This window comes from Pseudophryne corroboree, chromosome 6 (assembly GCF_028390025.1).
Source record: "Pseudophryne corroboree isolate aPseCor3 chromosome 6, aPseCor3.hap2, whole genome shotgun sequence".
Taxonomy (NCBI): Eukaryota; Metazoa; Chordata; class Amphibia; order Anura; family Myobatrachidae; genus Pseudophryne; species Pseudophryne corroboree.
The window spans coordinates 769,700,710-769,726,975 of record NC_086449.1 but is presented as its reverse complement, the minus strand read 5'-3'; the positions used below and the strand labels follow the sequence as shown (position 1 = coordinate 769,726,975).

Sequence of the window (26,266 nt, the reverse complement as noted above, 5' to 3'; positions counted from 1 at the left end):
TCTGAAAAAACAGAAGGTTGAATGTAGAAATGCCTTACTAGAAAAAATAAAAAAACTTGAACTGGCCCACAAGTCGACGCTGGCGTCGGATACTTATGCCGAACTTCAAACAGCGAGACAAGCTCTTAATACTTTACTTAGTGACGGTACCCGCAGGGCGTTCCGTAAATGCAGACATAAATATCATAGATGGGGTAACAAACCTGGTAAACTCCTGGCACGTGCTCTTAGAGCTCAGAGGTCTTTAACGTATATATCTAAACTCACAGGCGCTGACGGGATATCTCGGGCCTCTGATACAGAGATAGCGGAGATTTTCCACAATTATTACTCAGCCTTATACAATCTGACCTCCACGCGGACATCAACTGCACGCAAAGATCACATACGCAACATACAAAATTTTCTGGACGAAATCACTTTCCCGACTCTCCCGACAGACATTGCTCAGGCCCTAGACGATCCTTTTACTGGAGAAGAGCTGCTGGCTGCCCTAAAGTCATCTCCTAACGGTAAAAGCCCAGGGCCGGATGGCTTTCCAGTCACGTATTACAAGGCCTTTCAGGAGAAACTCAGCCCCCTTCTTCTTCAGGCCTGCAATGCCATTACATCAACGACTCCTCTATCAGGCCAGTCCTTAAGCGCCCATATTACTGTCATCCCAAAAGACTCTAAAGACCCGACGCTCCCTTCCAACTATAGACCGATATCGTTATTAAACGTAGATATTAAATTATTCGCAAAACTTATGGCTAATCGCCTTAAACCATTACTGCCAGATATACTACACCCTGATCAGGTCGGCTTTGTTATGGGCAGAGAGGCAAGGGACAATACTATTAGAGTCATTGATCTGATAGCGCATGCGCAGATAACTGATACTCCCCTCATGCTTCTTTCCACAGACGCAGAAAAGGCCTTTGATCGGGTGGATTGGGATTTTATGGAGGCAGTGCTCCGACGCTTGGGTCTAGGAGATGTTTTTTTGCAGAGAATCCTTTCATTATATAAAGCCCCGTCGGCCCGGGTTAGGGTGAATGGCGTTCTTTCTGAACCCATAACAATCTCCAATGGCACACGTCAGGGTTGCCCGCTGTCACCCTTAATTTTTGTTCTATGCATGGAGGCCCTGGCTCGAGCAATTAGATCCAACCCTAGTATCACGGGCCTGCGAGTGGGCAAAATTGAGCATCGTCTGGCCCTCTTTGCAGACGACCTATTGGCGGTCATAACAAATCCTTTGATTTCCCTACCCAACCTTATGAAAGAATTCATACGATTCGGAGACATGTCGAATTTTAAAATTAATTATTCAAAATCCATGGCAATGAATGTCACGCTCTCACCTGCTGCGGTATCCTCCTTATCGCAATCATTCCAATTCACATGGCAAAAATCCCATATTACATATTTAGGAATTCAAATCCCATCGACACTCGCCACTATAGCTAGTATTAACCACACTCCTCTGTTGCGCAAATTGCGACAGGAGATGAAGCACTGGCTCACGCAGAGATTCTCATGGCTAGGCCGTATAAATATAGTAAAGATGAACATTCTCCCCAGGTTGCTATACCTTTTCCAAACCATCCCTCTGAAACTTCCCCCACAATTCTTAGCCGAAGCACACAAGGCAATAAGCCATTTCATTTGGGACGGCCGGAAGCCTAGGTTCAAGCATAGTCATTTATCTAGGCTGAAAGCACAAGGCGGGCAACAATTACCTATGATTTCCACATACTACCATGCCGCACTATTACATAGAATTGTAGACTGGTCTCGCCCTGCTTCCCAGAGGAAACAGTGGGTCGACCTGGAATCTTCTTCCACTAATCTTAACCTACAGGCAGTGCCTTGGTCCCCTAGGTTTGGTCGCTCACCACATCCTACTGTGGGGCCCACATTGGCTCTATGGCGGACACTTCGTTATAAAATGGGACTCATGTCTAAACAAACGTCCGTTATGCCTATATTCGACAATCCATTATTCCCCCCGGGCAGGTCCAATGAGATTGCTTCTAGATGGGGGGGGGCGGGTGTGACTAGGGTGATTCACTTGATTGCACATGGCAAACTCAAAACGTTCGCTGAAATACAGAAAACGGGCGATATACCCGCTAAAGACTATTGGTTCTACCTTCAGGCACACCATTTTGTTACATCACAGCGAGAGGTGACAGACCTTTATAAGGCCCTCACTCCCTTTGAATCCATGTGCAGTCAGGAGATAGCCCCCTCACATGTGGTGTCAGGCATCTATAAGATTCTTCGACAGAGTTCCTTTCTTACGGTCCCCTCATTCTGTGACGCCTGGGATAAAGATCTGAAACATCGGGGAATCAAGATCCAATGGGACACACATTGCAGGGTTATGGCACAGTGCTCCATTAGTTTGGACGTTGTGGAAACACAATACAAATTACTGACTAGATGGTATAGATGCCCGTCTCTCTTACATAAAATTTACCCCTCAGTCTCTCCCCTATGTTGGAGATGCAGTAAGGAAACTGGCACATTGATCCACATATGGTGGGACTGTCCGCTAATTATCCCATTCTGGAACACAATTATGGACCTATCAACAAAGATTCTGGGAGGCCAGGTCCCACTGGGTCCGGACTTCTGGCTACTGTCACATTCAGATATACCCCCTTCTCGCTACAAGAAATCCCTTCTTAAGCATTTAAATAATGCGGCAAGAGCTATACTCCCGGTGCATTGGAAATCCACTAACCCACCGACAATATGGGAGTGGTTCCAGCGCATTGACTTCTATATGTACATGGAAGATGTTTATTCTGCCGCCTTAGACAAATATTCGGACTATGTGGCAACCTGGTTTCTTTGGATTGACTTTAAGACCACTAAGACCTATGCTGACTATGCACCCTGAATACACACTGAAAATGGAAGCCCATGGGGCCCTCATACTGCCCTCTAAAAGTCTTCACGTCCGTGGCTTGTTCCCCCCCCCATTTTTCTTCTCCTTCCTCCCTTCTTTCCCTTGTCTCCCCCTTCTTCTTGTCTGTTTTTGATGGTTTTGTGACCTCACACTTTGTCCACATACTGTGTTACTATGCAATATTGCTCCGAGGTTGCGCTTTATTCCAGATTATGTAACTTTTTATGAACGTTGCACGGTTTAGGAGAACGTATATGAATCTGTTAATTTCTCTTTTCGCAACCATTTATTGATGTTTTGTATATTTACAGCTGATAAGATATGAGACTGTTGTATACGCTCTATTTTTGATATGTGTGTTGACATATTTGGAAAAATGTTCTATATTACAAAATGAAAAATAAAGAATTAAAAAAAAAAAAAAAAAGTCATTCTCACTGTCATTGCCATGTCACGTCAGAACAGGTGGACTAGAAACCGCTTTCTGATTATCCAAAGACAGGGATGGACATCGTGAGTCTGGCGTTGAATGGTTGCCAACATCAAACCAAGTGACGCAATGGCTGCTAGCTATTGATTCAAAAAAACATTTGATGCTATAACCATAGATGGATACTATGGGTGGGATGTACTAATCTACATCGCCGCCCTGCGCCACGATGCTAATCACATACTATATGTACTTATATATGTACTTATATATGCTATCAGCATTGCGGAGGACAGCTCTTTCGATAAGAGCTGTCCTCTGCGATGCGCAGCGGCTGCCTGACTTCCGGGATTCGGCCCCGGGGAGTCAGTCTGCGCATGCGCTGGGTGATGGGGGCGGGCGTGGGGCATCCCTCACACAGCGCAGCGTAGAAAAGCCCATAGGCTTCTATGGGGTATCGCCAGCAATAGCTGGCGTTCCCCTCCGCAGCGCTGACCTGCTGGCCGGGGGATAGTACATTAGGAAAATGCGGGTACTGGGAGTTTACCGCATTTTCCGTTTAGTACATCCCACCTAAAATAAGCAAGCATGCACAGAATCAGTCACAGCTTTGCCCAGGCACACATAAGCTAAGCTGTGGGCACCGCTACCTGGCATTTGCACCTGCATACAAAGCTGTCAGCCATTGGATGGGCATCAGAAAATGTATTAATGGCTGGCAACCATTGCAAACCCGCAATTCACTGGAAATAGTATTGGTACAGGACAGCTTTAACCAGATGCAGAGGCGGAACTACCATTAGTGCAGCAGGTGCATTGCACCGGGGCCCCTGAGGACTAAGGGGCCCATTGCTGCCCAGACTAGCAATGAGTTATCCCCTGCCCAATGCAGACAGCAGGGTGGGCCTCACTGCCTAAAGGACCTGCCCCTTACCTTAGGTAGGCAGGACTGACCTTGTGTGTGCCAGACTGATAGAGGAGCCTGCCACCTATCAGCATTGATTATCACAGCCACATACTGTCTCTAATTACCAGACAGCTGTGCGTTATTTCTGAGTCACTGCTGTCGGTGAATTAAAGGCAGCTCACACCCAGTGTAACTGGCACTGTCAGAGTCTAGCTGACTGAGTGCCAAACTAAGGAAAGCACAAAGGGCAGGGGCTCCTGTCAGGAATAGAGCAGAGGCCACTGTGTTCCTGCCCCCACCAAGGTGCATGCCCCCTGTGCTACACACCACACAGGATATTGTGCTAGTACCCCTGTCACCCAATGTCTCTCCCTGTCAGCCTCTGCCTCCTTCTGCCTTATGCTTTCACCCTCTGCCTCCCCCTGCCTTATGCTTTCACCCTCTGCCTCTGCCTGTCACCCACTGCTGTGTGACATACTGTATTGTGAACTTGGGTTGGAGTGGAAGAGGGGGGCCCAAATTATATTTTACCACCTGAGCCCACCACTCAGAAGTTCCATCACTGGAGTGGGCTAATTTTTCATTCTGGTCCAGTTGAACTGAATCTGCCAAAATTTTAGGCCCTATTCCCCCTTTTGGAGGTCCTGAAGTTGTCCAAATTTATTATAGAAACCAAAGCATAAGTCTGGAAGTACAAAGGTCCTGAAGTAGTGAAAACCAATGATTGAAAGCCCCCCCATCCCTCCCCCCCCTAAAGTAATTTATGTGATTGTATATTTATTTAGTTATGAGATATAAAGATAGGATTGTGTGGATATCCCTTTAATACATGACAATATATGTCGTGGCCAAGGGCAGATCTAAACTTTTTTGTTTAAAGAGGTAAGTTTACCAATTATACACTGCTCAAAAAAATAAAGGGAACACTTAAACATCACATCCTAGATCTGAATGAATGAAATATTCTTATTAAATACTTTGTTCTTTACATAGTTGAATGTGCTGACAACAAAATCACACAAAAATTATCAATGGAAATCAAATTTATTAACCCATGGAGGTCTGGATTTAGAGTCACACTCAAAATTAAAGTGGAAAAACACACTACAGGCTGATCCAACTTTGATGTAATGTCCTTAAAACAAGTCAACATGAGGCTCAGTAGTGTGTGTGGCCTCCACGTGCCTGTATGACCTCCCTACACGCCTGGGCATGCTCCTGATGAGGTGGCGGATGGTCTCCTGAGGGATCTCCTCCCAGACCTGGACTAAAGCATCCGCTAACTCCTGGACAGTCTGTGGTGCAACGTGGTGTTGGTGGATGAAGCGAGACATGATGTCCCAGATGTGCTCAATTGGATTCAGGTCTGGGGAACGGGCGGGCCAGTCCATAGCATCAATGCCTTCGTCTCACAGGAACTGCTGACACACTCCAGCCACATGAGGTCCAGCATTGTCTTGCATTAGGAGGAACCCAGGGCCAACCGCACCAGCATATGGTCTCACAAGGGGTCTGAGGATCTCATATCGGTACCTAATAGCAGTCAGGCTACCTCTGGCGAGCACATGGAGGACTGTGCGGCCCCCCAAAGAAATGCCACCCCACACCATTACTGACCCACTGCCAAACCGGTCATGCTGGTGGATGTTGCAGGCAGCAGAACGTTCTCCTTGGCGTCTCCAGACTCTGTCACGTCTGTCACATGTGCTCAGTGAGAACCTGCTTTCATCTGTGAAGAGCACAGGGCGCCAGTGGCGAATTTGCCAATCTTGGTGTTCTCTGGCAAATGCCAAACATCCTGCACGGTGTTGGTCTGCAAGCACAACCCCCACCTGTGGACGTCGGGCCCTCATACCACCGTCATGGAGTCTGTTTCTGATCGTTTGAGTAGACACATGCACATTTGTGGCTTGCTGGAGGTCATTTTGCAGGGCTCTGGCAGTGCTTCTCCAGTTCCTCCTTGCACAAAGGCGGAGGTAGCGGTCCTGCTGCTGGGTTGTTGCCCTCCTACGGCCTCCTCAACGTCTCCTGATGCACTGGCCTGTCTCCTGGTAGCGCCTCCATGCTCTGGACACTACGCTGACAGACACAGCAAACCTTCTTGCCACAGCTCACATTGATGTGCCATCCTGGATGAGCTGCACTACCTGAGCCACTTGTGTGGGTTGTAGACTCCGTCTCATGCTACCACTAGAGTGAAAGCACCGCCAGCTTTCAAAAGTGACCAAAACATCAGCCAGAAAGCATAGGAGCTGAGAAGTGGTCTGTGGTCACCACCTGCAGAACAACTCCTTTATTGGGGGTGTCTTGCTAATTGCCTATAATTTCCACCTGTTGTCTATTCCATTTGTACAACAGCATGTGAAATTGATTGTCAATCAGTGTTGCTTCCTAAGTGGACAGTTTGATTTCACAGAAGTGTGATTGACTTGGAGTTACATTGTGTTGTTTAAGTGTTCCCTTTATTTTTTTGAGCAGTGTATTAACCTGATTAAACACAATAATGAACATTAAATGTACCATGGAATCACTATTTACCATTGTAATCTCACCCTTTATTGCCTCCTAAGTCTATTTCTCTCTTTCAGTCTCTCTTCCAGTTTTGTGTTTAATTATCCCTGTTCTTCCCCATTCTGGATATCTCCCAGCCCCCTCCAGGCTGCATATCGTGGAACACTCCTGTATACCTTTCAAATTGCCTTTAATTCCTGGAAATGTAGATTTTGATATCTCTGAAGTGAGAGAAATTTCACAGCAAATAGTTTGTGAACCAGGTGTGTGTGTTATGCTTACTTACTACGCAAGCGCCATAGTGACCTGTATTTAATCTGCGACAAGGCGTTGCACTGTCCAACAGTCTGTTGCTCAAATGAAGGGCTTGATTCAGACCTGATCGCACAGCGGAAGATTATCGAATGACTGCTCATGCGTATACAACCCAATGTGCAGGCGCATCGATAAACAGCGACAGGATGGTGCAAAAAATTGAATCGCAAAGCATGCGAAAGGTGACTGACAGGAAGCGGACGTTTGTGGCTGATAACTGGACGTTTTCTGGGAGTGTCAGGAAAAACGCAGGCGTTCCCAAGCGTTTTCAGGGAGGGTGTGTGACATCATCTTCGGCCCCGATCAGCCTGATTCTATGGCACTGTTGGAGTAAGTCCTGGGCTATGCAGAGACTGCACACAGTGGAAAAATCATTCGATGGAGAGTGACTTGCGAACGGATTTGCAGATGTCCTCTGCCTGGTGAAATTTTTGCACGGCGTATGCATGCATTCGCACACTTGCACAGGGCGGGGTTTCACTCTCCCTGGGCGGCGTCTATCTGATCACAGACCTCTGCAAATTTTCAGCACAGCGATCAGGTTTGAATTAGGCCCTAAATGAACTAATGTAAGAAGGGTAATAAACTAGAACTGATATAAATTCATGAAACAAACAGACCAGACATCACCGTCCATGCTTAAAATATGCTTATCGCCTACACAGTTATTAGCAGTTATTTTGTTGGGTGACTCAATACGCATGAGACAGCAAGCTACTAATTTATTGGCAGATAGTGTTAGAGATATGGCTGAGAAATGAGACGCATCATACCTCGTGCCTCAATGACTGAGGCATGAAACACGTCCCACTCTCTGGTATCAGTCCTGCAATGTTTGACTGTGGCGGATATAATAAACGAAAAATGAAAGAAAAAAAAAAGATTTGGAACAGTTGCATTTTGTTTTAACTTTTTACGACTTTTAAACAATTGCAAATAATAGCCATGTGAATGTCAGCAATTTTATTAGTTATAAGACGTTAACATTTTACCCAGTGATTTGCAATTGGAATGAACAATTTTGCACCTCCTACACCAAGGGGGTCATTCCGAGTTGATCGCTAGCTGCATTCGTTCGCTGTGCAGCGATGAGGCAAAAAAATCGTCACTTTTGCGCATGTGTATGCGCGGCGTACTATTACAACGAACGATGTAGTTTCACACAGGGTCTAGCGATGCTTTTCAGTCGCACTGCTGGCCGCAGAGTGATTGACATGAAGTGGGCGTTTCTGGGTGTCAACTGAACGTATTCAGGGAGTGTTCAGAAAAACGCAGGCGTGCCAGGAAAAACGCAGGCGTGGCTGGGCGAACGCAGGGCGTGTTTGTGACGTCAAATCAGGAACTGAACCGTCTGAAGTGACCGCAAGCGCTGAGTAGGTCTGAAGCTACTCTGAAACTGCACAAAATTGTTTTGTAGTCGCTCTGCGATCCTTTCGTTCGCACTTCTGCTAAGCTAAAATACACTCCCAGTGGGCGGCGGCTTAGCGTTTGCACGGCTGCTAAAAACTGTTAGCGAGCGAACAACTCGGAATGACCCCCCAAATGCATAGTTACAACGATTCTATAAGGATTCAGCACTAAACTGGACATCTGCTCAGTCCAAACAATACTTTTACTATTTACAGTTAAATAGCTGCATTTCTGTATTTTTTTTTAATTACGCTGGTACTAATAATGATGTAAAGTGTATTGGAACTTACTGTCTTAACGCTACAATGACATTTAATTCCTGAACATCATGGGGTAGAATATTCTGTTCTTTTGAACAATTAACTTAGCAGGGAGACAGAAAATAAATAAATAAAAGAATGTTGCTGGGAAACAAATTTGATACCTGTCTATTGCAAGGTATCAATCTCGGTTGCCTTGGTGACAACATCTTGTCTTCCTGGGGACCAACTCTGTAGCTGTTGTTACCATAGCGACCCATCAGCCAGAATGGAACAGGGTCACTGTCCATGCACACCACCAGATACATCTCACTTGTTACAACTGTCATTGTGTTTGTTCTGCTGCCTGCAAATTGGGCTCTGCATTTATTTCATGTCCTCCAATATTTCATATTTCATGTCCTCCAATATTCTGGATTTTTTTTTCTTTTTTCTTTTAAACTCAGGAACTGTGTGTGGAAGGGGGGCAGATGTTTGGGAAGCAGTTGCCCTGGCAACAGAGTTTGGGCGTTTCAGAGGGTGGTTGCCGTGGAGATGGGGATGCTGACGACGGCTGGTGAGGTTGGGAGGACAGATTGGCTTCATGCAATACCCGCAGGCTTGTCAGTCAGAGATTCCTGCCTCCCTCACCTTCAAGATAGCAGCAGGGACCCATCAGGAGCAGCAGAGTGAGCTATACAGGGCTGTGCACGGTGCCAGATATCGCAGGACAGAGGGCAGGAGAAGGGAGGCAGCCAGGATACTGCAAAGGTGGTTGGAAGGGGGGAGATGATATAAAAAAAAAAAACAGAGAAGATTTCAGGGATAGATGAATAATACATTCCTATAAAAGTCTACGGATTGGCGGAGCGCTTGTCAAAGTGAGAAAGGGGCAGGGGAGAGAGAGGCGAGAAGACGAATCAGAGGGTGCGAGGCTTGCTGAGCAGGGAGAGGGGGGAGAGAGGAGTGCTCAGGCATTTGAACATTTGAAAGAAGCAGAAACCGTTCTTCCCATAACAGTATCCCAGAAGAGGCGATAAGGATAACCGCCGGCGGTGCAAACGCGAAGACAACCGACCTCCTCTGCCTGTGTGTGTGTGACACCTCCACGCCACCAGCTGTTGAACATCTCCAGGGGGTCGTCGCAGCGTGGTCCCGGCATGGCTACCATCACCTGCACGCGCTTCAGCGAGGAGTACCAGCTGTTCGAGGAACTGGGGAAGTAAGTCGCACGATTTATCATTAGTGTGTTAATGCCTGCCAAGGTCAGGCCGGCAGGTAGCCGCCGCGGGTACCGCCGAGGCGGTGGCATGCGAAAAGTAACGTTGGGCGCAGCACTGTGCTATAGGTTATTTTCCATTTTGCTTAGTGGTCGGGTGAAGTTTTGCCTGAGGTGCGTGCCTTGTGCTGGCATGGGTGATTGGTGCCTTTGTGTAACGATGTACTATAACTATATATATATATATATATATATATATTTGCCCCTGTAGTACCTACTCCTCTGGTAAATTAAGCATGTTAACAGTTTGCTCCCTTCCAGACACAGGTTATCCATAGTGTTTATCAGACTGTTGCTTTGCCTTCAGTTGTACACTTAATGCATTGCATTGTAATAGTATATCATTTGTAGGTTTGGGTGCTGGAATATAGGAGAGAACAAATAACAAGCCAGTAAGTCTCAGCATATAATTATGCATGATTGTTGTGGAGGTGAATATACTGTAACCCCTTCATAGGCGGGCTGTGTACTATATCAGTGTCCAGTAATAAATGAATGTCCCTGGTATGCTGTCTGGTCACAGCCACAGGGGTCATCCTCTGATTGTAGGTTACTGACATATGGCTGCTGCTGCCAATGGGATCATTTTACAAGAATCAAGGACAGGCTACACCTTCCAGCTGGCACAGAGTCAGGAAATCAGGGCTATGTACTGAAGTGGGATTAATGTCTCCTGGTACAGGGTTTCCTAAACTCGCTCCTCAACAGCCTTAAGGATATCCATGCTTCTATACAGATGTTTTAATAAACTGACTGAGGCACTAATTAGGTCACCTGTTCTTAACCATGGACATCCTTAAAACCTGACCTGCTGGGGTGCCTTGCGGGGTGGGTTTCGGAACCACTGACCCGGTTAATGCAATAAACCACGATGTGACTGAGTATCTGTGATTACAGACAAAGCCAGCGCTATCCCATATGGAATTCCGCTTATCCTGATCCATCTCTCATTAGTTACATATATACTGTAGGAATGCAGCTTAGCAAATGCCACCAGAGATAATGATCTGGCATATACAGCAGCCTGAGGTATCTCTGTGCAATAACTTTGGCTGTTTGTAAACGACGATAATGCTACATTGGGTTTACAAATGTTCCTGCTTCTATCATGATTGCTGCAGCTGTAGCCTGATGGAGCACCTGGGAATAGTATTATGTTTGCATATGGTGTATATATATATATATATATATATATATATATTATGTGTACATCACCATCACCCCATTGATCAGAATGTAATAATGTACAGACGGATATATCTTTATAAATTATGTATATGATCTGCTAGTAACTTGTGAGCCTCCTCAGTTATATTATATTGTTATTATTACATTATCAGGACATTTTATATATATATATATATATATATATATATATATGTGTGTGTGTGGGTGTGTATCTATCACCGATCTATCTATCTATACATATCATAGATATATAGAGAGATAGATCTATCTATCTAGATATATATATAGCTAGATAGATATAGCTATTATATATATATATATATATATATATATATCTGCATCCGTACATGGTAGAATATCTCTTCATGATACTGAGCTTCACTAATCAAGTTTTTAGCCCCCCTCCCACTCTGTTTTTAAAGTGCCAAGAGCCCTGCTGTTAACGCATTCACTGCTGAAACAGTTCGCAACACGCAGGTGTGTTTTATTGGCTCAGGCATTGCAATCTTGAACTCTCCATGGCAAGTGGATTGGCATTAATTTGAGTATTTTTAACTGGAGAGGCTAATCCCCCAGAGAGAAAGAGAGAGAGAGAGAGAGAGAGATTAAAGTAGATATAGGCAGAAAACTGAATTTGATACACCCAAAGTGAGCTAGAATGGATTGCTGCTGACAGCTTCATCCCACCCACTGCAGTGTAATGACATCCAGCACCGAGAGGCTTAATGGGGTACCCCGCACTGCACTCCCAAGCATCCCCCAGAGATTTATAGAGAGCTGAATGGTACTTCACAGAGAAAGCCGATAGACATTTTCCTGTTTGACCGATTGACTGCTGTTTTTGAAACAATTGTTTTTGAAGCCTAAGTATGGTTTGCCAGCCAAGTGTCGTCTTCCTTGTTTGGATGCATTTGTTTTAAATTGGATGAAATAGCTGCAGGAAAGTGAAGCCCAGGATTCCTGTGGCTGGCAGAAGAAGAAGGAAATTATAACAGCGTGGGTCCATTGACCAAACTCTACTGCAAGCTCTGTATTTATTGAGCACCTGTCCTGTAGCCAACAACGGTTTACAAAAAAAAAAAACCTAAAATAATTTTTTTTTTGTCCTGCAGCGCCTGATTCTAGATAAGGTTTTGTCATATGTGCAGCACTTGTGCGAGTTTTTGCTGAAAAAAAAGTGCAAAAATATTTCCTTTCTAAAAGGATGTCTGGGACTTACAATGGTTACCAAAAACGTATTGTGGTGCAACAGTTCTCCCCAGTTTCCATACCATAGCATACATTTACACTACAGGCGCTGCAGATTGTCATTGGAATTACATTTGCCATTGCCTGTTTGTGGCTTCAGTGTCATGGACACTTACTATACAAACTGCATTTCAGTTGAAAGAGTGGGAACTCTGTAGAGTTGTACATTCCACTTGATGCCAACAGGCAAAGGGACATATTTTTCTAATGGTTAAAGGCCTTTCAGTTGGCAGACGTATTTCTAATGACGGTAGTGCTTTGTCCTGTGGGTCCGAGGTTACCGTCTTCCATAGTTCTCCCACGCAGTTCACGTGAAATGCCTATTGAACAAGCACTATAGTGGCATCTCCGCAATATGGGACTGATTCAGGGTTGGACCCGTTATGGCGGCATTAGCGTCTTAGTGGAGTCTGCAGCTTTATGCCCCCTTCTCTGGGGTACAGCTATGCGTCTGAATGTGGAAGGGTTTGCACGCCCACTTTGATTGTCTGTAGTCGCAACTATCGGAAGCACCATTGGCAGTGGGGGATTTCCCACTAGGCACATGAGGCATGTGCCTAGGGAAACCATCTGCTGGGGGCGGTACGGCAGTCCACCCCACCCTCCCCTTCTGCATCAGTCCACATCCCCTTCTGCAAGCCGCTAGCAGCACAGCAGGGATGCAGTTAATATACCGGCTGACAGAATCCTGGCGTGAAATACCAACGTCCGGAATCCCTACTATTGCAAGTTACTCCGACACGGTTGGTGGGTCCACGCCACCAACCGAGTGGGAATATAACCCGTGTCGAGTGAAGCTAGCCTGCGAGGGGACTTGCTGCCGGGATTCCGGCAAACGGGATGCCGCTGCCGATTAAACATATGTATCCTGCACAGCACGGCACTGATGTAAGGCAAGGGAGGAAATCCTGAAAAAGGGAACACACAGGGTTGGACGCCAGCTGCAAGAAGGATGGCGCCCAGTGAGTGAGGAGTACTACACTGGTATAGCACTTATACCAGTGGATTTTACTGGGTGGGTTGCAGGTGGATTAACAATAGGGCGGATGGAGCTGCAGCTCCAGGCCCTCCACGAAAATCGGCCCAGAGCATGTTACAGCAGCTGTCTGACCAAGGCCCCTCCGAACATTCCCTGCACCAGACCAGCCAGTGAGGACTCTAGAATGGACTCCACTCTGTGTTTTAGAATGTTATTAATATATGTTTATGTGGTGTCATAGCCAGGGCCGGCTCCAGGCCTACTAGCACCCTGAGCGAAAACATGTAAAAGCGCCCCCCCCCCCCCTCCCCCCCATGCGCGCGCCGAAGGCGCGCGCGCTCCAGGAAAAGTGGCCGTGGCCTCTTGGAAAGTGGGCGTGGCCTCATAACTTCATATTATTAGACTATAAATAAATATGTTTTCACACCCCCTCTATGCACACAATAAGCAGCCTTACACATAACAGCTACAGTAGTGTTCCTCACACACAATGTCTCCAGTATAGTGTCAGATACACATAATGTCTCCAGTATAGTGCCAGATACACAATGTGCAGTGCCAGATAGACATGATATGCCCCCCAGCAGTGCCAGCTACACACAATATGCCCCCCAGCAGTGCCAGCTACACGATAGTGTTCACTTTTTAGGGCAGGGAGGGCACATTTTTAAGTTAGGAGGGCAAAATGATGTACATACTGTAATGCTTGGTGCTCATCTACCTACATGGCAAAGCATGGACAGTGCGCGCCTAAGGCGCGCAGCAAAAATTTAGGGGCGTTGCTTCGTGGGGAAGGTGCGTGGCCACATAATAGTGGCAATTCGCATTACACCACACAGTAGTGCAGTTAATACACACTGCACCAGGTAGAACCTCCTAGACACTTTGCGCCAGGCAGAGCACGTTAGACACTTTGCGCCAGGCAAAGCACGTTAGACACTTTGCGCCAGGCAGAGCACGTTAGACACTTTGCGCCAGGCAGAGCACGTTAGACACTTTGCGCCAGGCAGAGCACGTTAGACACATTGCCTAGCCACAAACGCCTAGCGGAAACACTAAATGATATGCTCCCCAGCCGTGCCAGCTACACATGACATGCCCCCCAGCAGTGCCAGCAACACATGACATGCCCCCCAGCAATGCCAGATACATAAATGGCCACACAGTGCCAGATATGTAGATACAGAAAAGCCCCCACAGTGCCAGATAAATGCCCCCACAGTGCCAGATAAATGCCCCCACAGTGCCAGATAAATGCCCCCACAGTGCCAGATAAAAGCCCCCACAGTGCCAGATACAGAAAAGCCCCCACAGTGCCAGATAAATGCCCCCACAGTGCCAGATAAATGTCCCCACAGTGCCAGATAAATGCCCCCACAGTGCCAGATAAATGCCCCCACAGTGCCAGATAAATGTCCCCACAGTGCCAGATAAATGCCCCCACAGTGCCAGATAAATGTCCCCACAGTGCCAGATAAATGCCCCCACAGTGCCAGATAAATGTCCCCACAGTGCCAGATAAATGCCCACAGTGCCAGATAAATGCCCCCACAGTGCCAGATAAATGCCCCCACTGTGCCAGAAATGCCCCCAGTGTGCCAGAAATGCCCCCAGTGTGCCAAATACATAAATGCCCCCACAGAGCCAGATATGCCCCCACAGAGCCAGATATGTCCCCACAGAGCCTGAAATGTACCAGAAATGCCCCCAGTGTGCCAGATAAATGCCCCCAGTGTGCCAGATAAATGCCCCCAGTGTGCCAGATATGCCCCCACAGTGCCAGATATGCCCCCACAGTGCCAGATATGCCCCCACAGTGCCAGATAAATGCCCCCAGTATGCCAGATAAATGCCCCCAGTGTGCCAGATAAATGCCCCCAGTGTGCCAGATATGCCCCCACAGTGCCAGATATGCCCTTACAGAGCCAGAAATGCCCCCACAGTGCCAGATCTGCCCCCAGTGTGCCAGATCTGCCCCCAGTGTGCCAGATCTGCCCCCAGTGTGCCAGAAATGCCCCCACGGTGCCAGATATGCCCCCACAGTGCCAGATTAATTCCCCCCCCCCAATACCTGCGGCGCTGAGAGGGGGAGGAGTACTGCTGAGCCTGTCCGAGTGCGGGAGTGCGGCCGGGCGAGTGCGGGTCCGGGTCCAGGTGCGGGCGGCCACTTGTGTGCGCTATGCGCGCTGCGCGGCGCCGGCGTCTGACGTTAGACACCGGCGCCGCGCAGCGCACATAGCGCACACACGGCCGGGCCAATGCTGCACGGGGCCGGCTCCAGCTTCGAATATGGCGGCGCCCATTAAGGGTGGCGCCCTGCGCGGCCGCTCTATTCGAACATGCCTAGAGCCGGCCCTGGTCATAGCGCCTGCATTTGTCTATATTGTACCATACCTCCCAACTGTCCCGATTTTTGCGGGACAATCCCAATTTTTTGGGGACTGTCCCGCTGTCCCACCCACGGCCGCAGTGTACTGCGGTGGAGACTGGAGAGGGGAAGTTGGTAGTCTCCTGTCACTGCTGCTCTGCTTAGCTATTCGGTGGAGGCAGGTTGACTGGGGGCATGCCAGCAGCTCACAGAGCGCTTGGCATGCCCCCTTCAGTGATGGCAAATGGGGGGGCGGAACTCGCGACCGCGGCAGGGCCACGTGGCCACACCCCCTTTCATATAGGCCATACCCCTTTTTTGGGCACACGCTCGCAAGGGAGTCCCTCTTCCTGCAAAGAAAATGTTGGGAGGTATGTTGTACTGAGACACAATCTGTGTCACTGGAACCCTTCCCAAAGTTACCAGTCCTGAGGTGTCAGCAATCCATGTGGCTCCATGCAAATATTTTATGCAATTCAGAATATGAGTTTCCGCGTGTCACAGAATCCCTGTCGTTTTTTAAAATAATGTGTTTTTTTTGTTGTTATGTTTTTGGTCAGATATTTAATTATTGCATGTGACTGGAACCTCATTTAATATTTTCCCCACAGCTCACATAAAATGGTTGCAAAGGAGAAAAGTGGGTAAAGAAATGAGTGAGGTCATATTCCTCATTGTGCAGGGGAAATCCTGTTACCGCTTCTCATTTTACCCTTGTTATGTCTTATTTTCATGTATTGCTAATCGCACATTGTAACCTATGTAGTGCGCCCAAGATGGCCGCCTCGCCTGGTACTCCTTTGTGTAGAAAGAACAATACCCGGTTCTGATGATTAAGCAAGGATCTCTCCTGCGTCCTTTGTGGGCAGGATGAATAATCCTTGGATTTGATGACCCAAAATGTGTTTCCCACCTTTGTATTATATTCATGGTTTCTGTACTTTATGTAAATTTAAACCTTTGTATTATGCTCATAGTATCTGTGAAGCTTCTTCTACTTCTTCCCCACACACGAAACGACTCACAAACGATGTGATGTTGTTGATTTCCCTTGACCTCCCCGGCAGTAAAAGTATTATAAAATAAGAAATTCTGGACCAAGATAGGTCCAGAATTCTTAGAAAAGTGTCCTATAAGAGGAACAAGATGATGGAAGCCTCATGACTCACAAAGAATCATCCTTCAGCACTCAGGAGAGGAACCCCCCCGTGGAGGAAGCTTCTGGGGTCCCATGGCTGAAGAACTGCCCGTCCCTCTAGACATTAAGAGACTTTGCAGTGTTTGCCCAGACCACCCACCCACTAACCTTGTATAACCCATTCATCCCTTCTGTTTCCCCAAATTTGCATTTTGACCTTTTTCCTGTATGGTGAATAGTGCACCTGCACATCAATGCACCCACATGTCCACATGAGAGAAACAGAAAAGAGAGAGAGAGATGGAGAAGCGGGAAGAGGAGAGAGAGAGAGACATGATAGGGAGAGAGAGAGGGAGAGAGAGAGAGAGATGGGGGAACTGGGTAGGAGAGATAGACAAATGAAAGAGAGAGTGAAAGAGAGAGAGAAAAGGGTAGGAGAGAGGGGGTCAAGATGAAGAGAGAGGGGATGTGGTTAGGAGAGAGAGAGAGAGACAAGAGAAGTGGGTAGGAGAGAGAGAGAGTGGGCGGTATGTACTATCACTGATTGCGGGTCATCGCCAGTATTCATAATGATGCTAATCGCATATGTACCAACATATGCGATTAGTATTGCAATGCGATGCCCGGGTTGCCCTGCGATCAGTGATACTCCTGAGTAGAGGGTTTGTGCCGGCCTCCATCACCTCCCAGCAGCGGGAGGTGACGTGTGCTGGGAGTCCCTGTGCTCCTACTACTCCCCCTGCAGCCAGAAGGAGACAAGGTTGTGATGTGGAGGGAGAAGGAGGAGCGGGGCCGCAGCACAAGTATCCCGGGGGGTGGGAGGTCGTTGTGAGAGGCGTGGGGTGGCGGCTGCGGTAAGAAGCCCATAGGCTTCTATAGGGTATCGCCATCAAAAGATGGCGATACCCTCGGCGGTGTAAACCTGGCGGCAGGGTCTTAGTACATTTGAGAATGTGGTAAAACCCCCCCGCATTTTTCCCTTAGTACATCTCGCCCAGAGAGAGAAGTGGGTGGCCATCCACTACTCAGACTTGTCTGAACTGCAGATAGCATCAGATTTCTCTTGAACTCTCCAGGGAGCGTCCCGGGAATTGGATCAGACCCTGGCTTTAATTTTAATTACATTCACTTCAGATATATCTGATGCACACATGCTACATGCGATTGATCTGATGCTGCTGCTGCCGCTGTTCCCCCTCTTGGTGGGTGGGAGTGGTCAGGGAGATGCCAGTCAAGTGGTGCTTCAGATGAATCTGATCAGATACATCTGAAGTAAAAAAAACACTCCGATGTGCACCTGATTTCTTCAGATTCAGATAAATAGTTGGGGTAGCCTCAGAGATCTGAAGTTCAGATATATCTGAGACGGGAGTGCGCATCGGATCTGAAGAGCCATCCAATGTGACACTTTTCTTCAGATATGATGGTCAGATGTGTCGAAATCTGAAGAAAACTGCCCAAATCGGACTAGTGGATGGGGGCCTGTAGGGGAGGGAGAGACAAGATAAAGAGAGAGTGGAAAAGTGGGTAGGGGGGAGAGAGAGAGAGAGAGAGAGAGAGAGAGAGAGAGAAAGTGATAGAGAGAGAAAGGGGGGAGTGTGATATAACTGTACTGACAGTATCAGATGAAAACAAAAGTAATGGCTAAAGCACAACATGCTTACCCCCCCCCCCCCCCCCACAATATATTAAAACAAGGGCAGAAAGTGACCAGACCCATAGAAAGGTCACCAGAGGCTGGCATCCAGGACCTCCGTTACCCTGCTTCATGGAGGGCAGAAAATACAAGAGCACAGAAAACAGTTAGAACTTAGGAAGCTGATGTAGCAGGCTGGCAGTTGGCATATTTGTGATTTGAGATGCAGGACAGAATGCGGGCACACCTTTGCACAGGAAAGGGGTATGATTACTCACCCAGGGGAAAGCTCTGGGCTTCACCAAGCCCTCTTCCACTGAAACGCACCTCTTCAATGACACCCACCTGCCATGCTGCTGGCATTTGCGGCACTGAAGAAGCATCACTTAGTAACTTCCTAAATAAAAAGAAGCAGTGGTGGAACCAGGGAAGGGGAGAATGCTGCTGCCACTGAGCATCTGCAGTCTCCACTCTCTCCCTGCCTCATGTGCCGCACACCAGCACTCTGCTGCGCTATAATATAGCGGCCAGCGGTATTGGGTAGGAGGTAAGTGGTATTGGGGTGTGTGTGTGTGGGGAGGGGTGATTTGAGCTGCAGGACAGAATGCGGGCACACCTTTGCACAGGAAAGGGGCATGATTACTCACCCAGGGGAAAGCTCTGGGCTTCACCAAGCCCTCTTCCACTGAAACGCACCTCTTCAATGACACCCACCTGCCATGCTGCTGGCACTTGCGGCACTGAAGAAGCATCACTTAGTAACTTCCTAAATAAAAAGAAGCAGTGGTGGAACCAGGAAGGGGAGACTGCTGCTGCCACTGAGCATCTGCAGTCTCCGCTCTCTCCCTACCTCATGTGCCGCACACCAGCACTCTGCTGCGCTATAATATAGCGGCCAGAGGTATTGGGTAGGAGGTAAGTGGTATTGGGGTGTGTGTGTGTGGGGAGGGGTTATCGCCCTGATATCCCCCCACTCTGGGCCCGTTACTGGTGAGGGCTGTTGATGGTGGGAAAAGTGGAGGGGGTGGCTTATACTAAATACCAGCCCCAGGTCTGTACAGAGGGGACCTGGGCCAGATGTTTATGGAGACAAATGCTTTCCTTCGCAGCATGTGGCATGCATATTTGTTATTGCTTTCTTTCAGGGGGGTGAGCCATACCTCCCAGATCTGGCCATATTCCTCTCAGTATAACCCTGGCCCACCATACATCTTGACAGCCCTGGAGTGCATAAGTTGCCACATTAAAGGGACGTGGTCGGGGCAAATGATCAGGATCAGAACGGCGACATTCAACAGGGTCAGGATATATGACAACAAGGAAAGCAATTTCGGGAGACTGGATCAGTCAGGACATAATATAATTCAGTGGAGCAGCAGGAACACTAACCTGCCAATGGATCACTCAGGGGAATCTGCTTATAGTATCAGGAATGTCTGGTGCTGCTGACATAATACTAGCAGAACGTCATTAGACCGTTCCATGAGTAAGACTACACAGATATATGAATAAGGAAAAGGGTGCGGACATTATTTCCGAGGTATGTCCTGCTCACTATGTGAATGGATGTCACCTGCTTTAGGCTGCATTACAGAGGTGTATTTAGGGGAGGGGGCACTGTCTAATGGTCCAGGAACCAATCATGCTGGAACATGCAGCTTGTAAACCAATTGCAGAAGCTGAACTCGGAGACGCTTACATTGAGAAGAAACACATTTTATTTACAGGTGCTGGCTCCCATTGGGTTGTTGAGTCTTGCCATGAATGTCACATTATTCCCTTTCTATCGGTGGTAGATTTCTCAATAGGCACGTGCCTAGGCAGGGCTGCCTTAACAGCAGTGTCGGCCCCTGGGCAAAGCAATGTACTGGGGCCCTTACCCACCCTCCAGCAGAAGTGGTGGGAGGTGCTATCAGCGGCAGCTTTGATGTCCCGTGGGCAGTAGGGTGTGTTCTGTCTTCCGCTCTGCATGTAGGACCTGGAGCAGTAATTTCTGCTAATTACTCCTTTAGGGCACAGATGGTGGGAGATGGGGCGGGAGGGCTGAATGCATTGGGCTGAATGCAGGGGCCCCGGTACATGACTTCCAGGGTGGTAGGCAGTATTTAATATGCAGGGGATAGTGGAGTGGGCTTAATATCCATAATTTTCTGGTGGGAGGGCAGCTTGCTTGGCTGCAGATATCTCCAGTTCCTGGAAATAGATTTCAACGCTTTCAATGGGATAAAAAAAACTAGAGAGTCCCACCTTTCAGGAGGTACTGGGGACTTGGGGATCAGAGCTCAGGAGCCAGAGCAATCCACTGACAATAATATAAAACTGCATGCCAGGCGTGTAGAGCTGGAGCATGGACCGGCTGCTGGAAGGCTGATATCTCTGTTTCTGGGCATAGTAGAGACAAGCTGCCAGTGTCCATTGAAATAGGAAAGTCCCAGCTTTTGGAGTATACCCTCAGAAAAACTCAAAGTCAGAGACAACCCGAGATACTGTATGTGTCTGGGAAGAGCAATTAACAGGCTCGGATGCGGACCACTGCTTTGAAGTCTGATATCTCCTGTTCCCCAGGGCCGATTTCAAAAAATCTGGTACTCCTGGAAAAAGGGGACCCTCAGCTATAAGCTTAGGGCCCTTAAACTCCTGTGGGCCCTTGGGCAACTGCCCATTGAGCCCATATGAAACTACAGCCCTGTGCCTAGGGGCACCACCTGCTGGAGTCGGCACTGCAGTCCACCTCCCCCCCTTTCTGCTTCAGAGAACCCCCTTCCGCACCCCCTTCTGCCAGTCGTTAGCAGCACAGCACGGCACTGATGTAAGACAAGGGAGGAAACCCTGGAAAGGGGAACACACAGGGTTGTGCTCCAGCTGCAAGAAGGACGGTGTCCAGTGAGTGAGGAGTACTATACTAGTATCGCCTCTATCTGAGGTACCTATAGATGCTACATTTATTAATGTTTACTGCAGTAAAACCATCTGACACTGATACACTAAATAAGGGTTAAGTGACTGTCTTAAAAACCCTAAGCTTTAAACTAAGAATTATTCCTGATACACACAGCAGATCTGAATGATTGCGCATGAAAAACAACATCATATTTTAGTTTTTATACAGTTCACCCACCGAACAAAAGTGATTTACAGGAGGAAAAAGTGGACTGATGCTTTTTTGATATTACAGATATAACCAGTTACAATGAGGCAGATGTATTAAGCCCAGAGAAGAGATAAAGCAGTGATAAGTGGAAGGTGATAACGCACCAGCCAATCAGCTCCAATATGTAAATTAACGGTTAGGCGTTGATTGGCTGGTGTGTAATCACCTTGCACTTATCACTGCTTTATCACTTCTCCAGGCTTAATACATCTGCCCCAATATTTCAAACAGTGTGAATACAGTACTGTACATGCCGGGATCACAGTAATTACATCGCATAGCTATGGGAATACGTATGATATCCTGGCAGACGAGATGCTGGCAGTCACTCTTTCCACAGCGCCATCCCATCTGCCGGAATCCTGACAGCGAGTCCCCTCGTGGGCTCACTGCACCCGCCACACACAGGGCTTGGTGGCTCACTTCGATCGCCACAGGATCTAGTGGGAATACCAAACGTTTCTCGGGATTCCAGGTGTCAGTATTTCACCGGCTGTCAGGATTCCGGTGTCAGTCTCCTGAACACCGGGATCCAGTGGCGTAAATTCGTCCCAGTTGCCCCTACCCCCATATATATATATATAAAGTACATACACTGCTCAAAAAAATAAAGGTAACACTTAAACAACACAATGTAACTCCAAGTCAATCACACTTCTGTGAAATCAAACTGTCCACTTAGGAAGCAACACTGATTGACAATCAATTTCACATGCTGTTGTGCAAATGGAATAGACAACAGGTGGAAATTATAGGCAATTAGCAAGACACCCCCAATAAAGGAGTTGTTCTGCAGGTGGTGACCACAGACCACTTCTCAGGTGATATGCTTTCTGGCTGATGAATTGGTCACTTTTGAAAGCTGGCGGTGCTTTCACTCTAGTGGTAGCATGAGAGGGAGTCTACAACCCACACAAGTGGCTCAGGTAGTGCAGCTCATCCAGGATGGCACATCAATGCGAGATGTGGCAAGAAGGTTTGCTGTGTCTGTCAGCGTAGTGTCCAGAGCATGGAGGCGCTACCAGGAGACGGGCAAGTACATCAGGAGACGTGGAGGAGGCCGTAGGAGGGCAACAACCCAGCAGCAGGACCGCTACCTCCGCCTTTGTGCAAGGAGGAACAGGAGGAGCACTGCCAGAGCCCTGCAAAATGACCTCCAGCAAGCCACAAATGTGCATGTGCTTACTCAAACGATCCGAAACAGACTCCATGAGGGTGGTATGGGGGCCCGACGTCCACAGGTGGGGGTTGTGCTTACAGCCCAACACCATGCAGGACGTTTGCATTTGCCAGAAAACACCAAGATTGGCAAATTCGCCACTGGCGCCCTGTGCTTCACAGATAAAAGCAGGTTCTCACTAAGCACATGTGACAGCCATGACAGAGTCTGGAGACACCAAGGAGAATGTACTGCTGCCTGCAACATCCTCCAGCATGACCGGTTTGGCAGTGGGTCAGTAATGGTGTGGGGAGGCATTTCTTTGGGGGGCCGCACAGCCCTCCATGTGCTCGCCAGAGGTAGCCTGACTGCCATTAGGTACCGAGATGAGATCTTCAGACCCCTTGTGAGACCATATGTTGAGGCCCTGGGTTCCTCCTAATGCAAGACAATGCTAGACCTCATATGGCTGGAGTGTGTCAGCAGTTCCTGCAAGATGAAGGCATTGATGCTATGGACTGGCCTGCCCGTTCCCGAGACCTGAATCCAATTGAGCACATCTGGGACATCATGTCTCGCTCCATCCACCAACGCCACATTGCACCACAGACTGTCCAGGAGTTGGCGGATGCTTTAGTCCAGGTCTTGGAGGAGATCCCTCAGGAGACCATCCGCCACCTCATCAGGAGCATGCCCAGGCGTTGTAGGGAGGTCATACAGGCACGTGGAGGCCACACACTACTCAGCCTCATTTTGACTTGTTTTAAGGACATTACATCAAAGTTGGATCAGCCTGTAGTGTGTTTTTCCACTTTAATTTTGAGTGTGACTCCAAATCCAGACCTCCATGAGTTAATAAATTTGATTTCCATTGATAATTTTTGTGTGATTTTGTTGTCAGCACATTCAACTATGTAAAGAACAAAGTATTTAATAAGAATATTTAATTAATTCAGATCTAGGATGTGTTATTCTAGTGTTCCCTTTATTTTTTTGAGCAGTGTATGTGTGTATATATATATATATATATATATATATATATATTTATATATATATATATATATATAGTGTTCTGAAAAAATATATGTATACATACATTTCATTGTAATTTATTTTAAATCACACATTTCTTAGCAGTCATACATAAGATTTGAACCCATAACCTGTTACACAGAAGGCACTGATCAAGCTATTTGCTCCTGCAGTAAGGCTGCAGATTCTAATTATATGAAGCTACTTAGAATTGTCAATTCAATCAAAACCATTGCAACTATGCAGATCTATTGACTACATAGATCTGCTCAGTCAGTCTCAATGCTGATTATTTCTCTTACAATTATTTTACAAGTGTCAGACCCAGGATAAGAACCCACAACCTGTTACACTGGAAGCAGGAACCTTACTGATGGAGATATTTGCTGCTGTATAAAATACATGAGAATTCTAACTATATGAAGTTACGTGTAATTGTCAGAGAAGTGATTTCATATAGTTAGAATTCTCATGCATCCTATACAGGAGTAAATAGCTCCATCAGTAAGGTTTCTGCTTCCAGTGTAATAGGTTGTGGGTTCTGATCCTGGGTGTAACACTTTTAAAATGTGCATCTATAATAAAGATAGTGTAACTTGTAAGGTGCAGGGACTAGTGGGGGAGGGTAGTCGGCCACAGAAAAGATAGCGGTGGCTGCCAATGGTGTCGCTGACCACAGGAGGAAAGGTTCCCCTCTACAGAGCAGGAGCCCGGCGGCAGCCGACTCCGTTGCCTCCCACGGTTACGCTTCTGCCGGGATCCCGACAGCCGGTATAGGAACTGCATCCCTTTCTATGCTGTCTGCACTTTATGAACTTGAAAGATATTCATGATATTCTGACAACTGTTTTCTAAGGGATTTTTAATTGTTTCATTTGATTTTTAAACACAGCAGTGTGTAAAATTAGTTTTTTTTAATATATGCATATATTTACATAATTTGCATGAACAGTTTTTAATTGTAATAAACAGACTTCATATATAATTTGAGGTGTATAGTAGTATACTATATATATGCTGCAAGGTTTTATTTAGCGCCAGGGGTATTGAAAGTTACTCCAAGAATCTATTTTTAGAATAATTTATTTGGTAATACCTGATTAATTTATTCCCTAATAGGCTGCTTCAAAAACCTAATATCGATTAGGAGTAGCGCTCATACATTTTGTTTATGATTGATTTTCAATGAAGCCGTACCAGCAGCGAGATGGGCAGGGGGAAATTGCTGTTCCAGATCCTCCTCTCAAGCCGATCAGCCTCTAGGACCTGTCAGCCATAGTGCTGGTAGCCTGAGGCAGTCACTGGAATGGCTTCTCCTGTACCATTGAGGCTGTGTCCTCCACAACTCCCCTCCAGTCAATGGGCGCTGGATCCTTGGTCGCTGCTCATTGCAACCCAGGCTCCGTTTCATGAGTTATGTGTGGTCCCTCGCTCCACTCAGCACTGCTACCACTGCTCCCTCCAGCTTCCGGACCCTCCTCACATCTGCCTCTGCTCTCTCCTGATGAAGCTCTACTCTGTCCAGTGGTAAGCACCTCTCTGTCTTCCCTTCCACACAATTCTCTGGTGCCAGCTCCTATGCTAAGCCACACCCCCAGCACCACCTCCAGTGCTATGCCACATCCCTGGTGCCACCTTTGGGCGGTCCAGTGTTGGCTTTTCCTCTCCTCACAGTGGCCTGGCTTCTACACTCTGCCCCCAGTCCAAGAGCCACCTCACCTTTCTTCCCTGCAAGACCAAGCTTGAAGGGGTAGGTTCTCCACGTTAATGGTAGCTTCATTCAAACAATGGACACCTGAGAAACCCTTGCAGCGCCAGCGCCAACATGAGGTAATTCGTTCTCCTGGTTCAGTCACCTCAAGTGGGTCTGGCACTCTCGTCTTCATGGGGTCCCCTTATATCTCAATGACCACAGTACTCTCCCGCCTTGCTCTGGTAACCTCCTCTTGCTGCCACAAGTCCTGGTGGGAGGGCTTCCAGAAAGTTGGCACCTGCTCCAATTCAAAGGGAGAAGTCCCTGAGGCACTCATGTCACTTCTCCAGTGTTAGGCACTCTCCCCGTCCTAAAAATAAAGTCTCTTTCGAGATTCCCCTTTAACAAATAAGACCATTTTTTTTTTTTTTTTTACAATACCATTCCTGTATAAATGCATTACATACCGTGTTTCCCCGATAATAAGACACTGTCTTATTTTTATTTTTTTTCAACAAAAAACACCCTAGGGCTTATTTTCGGGGTAGGGCTTATTTTACAGCCACATGCCCCCAGTCCTGCTTTTACAGCCCCCAGTCTTGCTTTTACAGCCATCATGCCCCCAGTCCTGCTTTTACAGCCCCCAGTCTTGCTTTTACAGCCATCATGCCCCCAGTCCTG

At 47.4% G+C, this 26,266-nt stretch overlaps 1 protein-coding gene across 3 annotated transcripts in view; it reads left to right on the top strand.

Annotated features, from left to right (window-relative positions):
- The first annotated feature begins 9,303 nt into the window (after positions 1–9,303).
- Positions 9,304–26,266, top strand: part of CAMK2A (calcium/calmodulin dependent protein kinase II alpha) — a 339,869-nt gene continuing 322,906 nt past the window's right edge. The window contains exon 1 of one of the 3 annotated variants that reach the window (XM_063928635.1): positions 9,304–9,936. In XM_063928635.1, the coding sequence (XP_063784705.1) occupies positions 9,875–9,936 (62 nt within the window). In that variant the 5' untranslated portion in view covers positions 9,304–9,874. The remainder of the gene's footprint in view (positions 9,937–26,266) is intronic. The other 2 variants (XM_063928633.1, XM_063928634.1) reach the window with 2 other exon arrangements.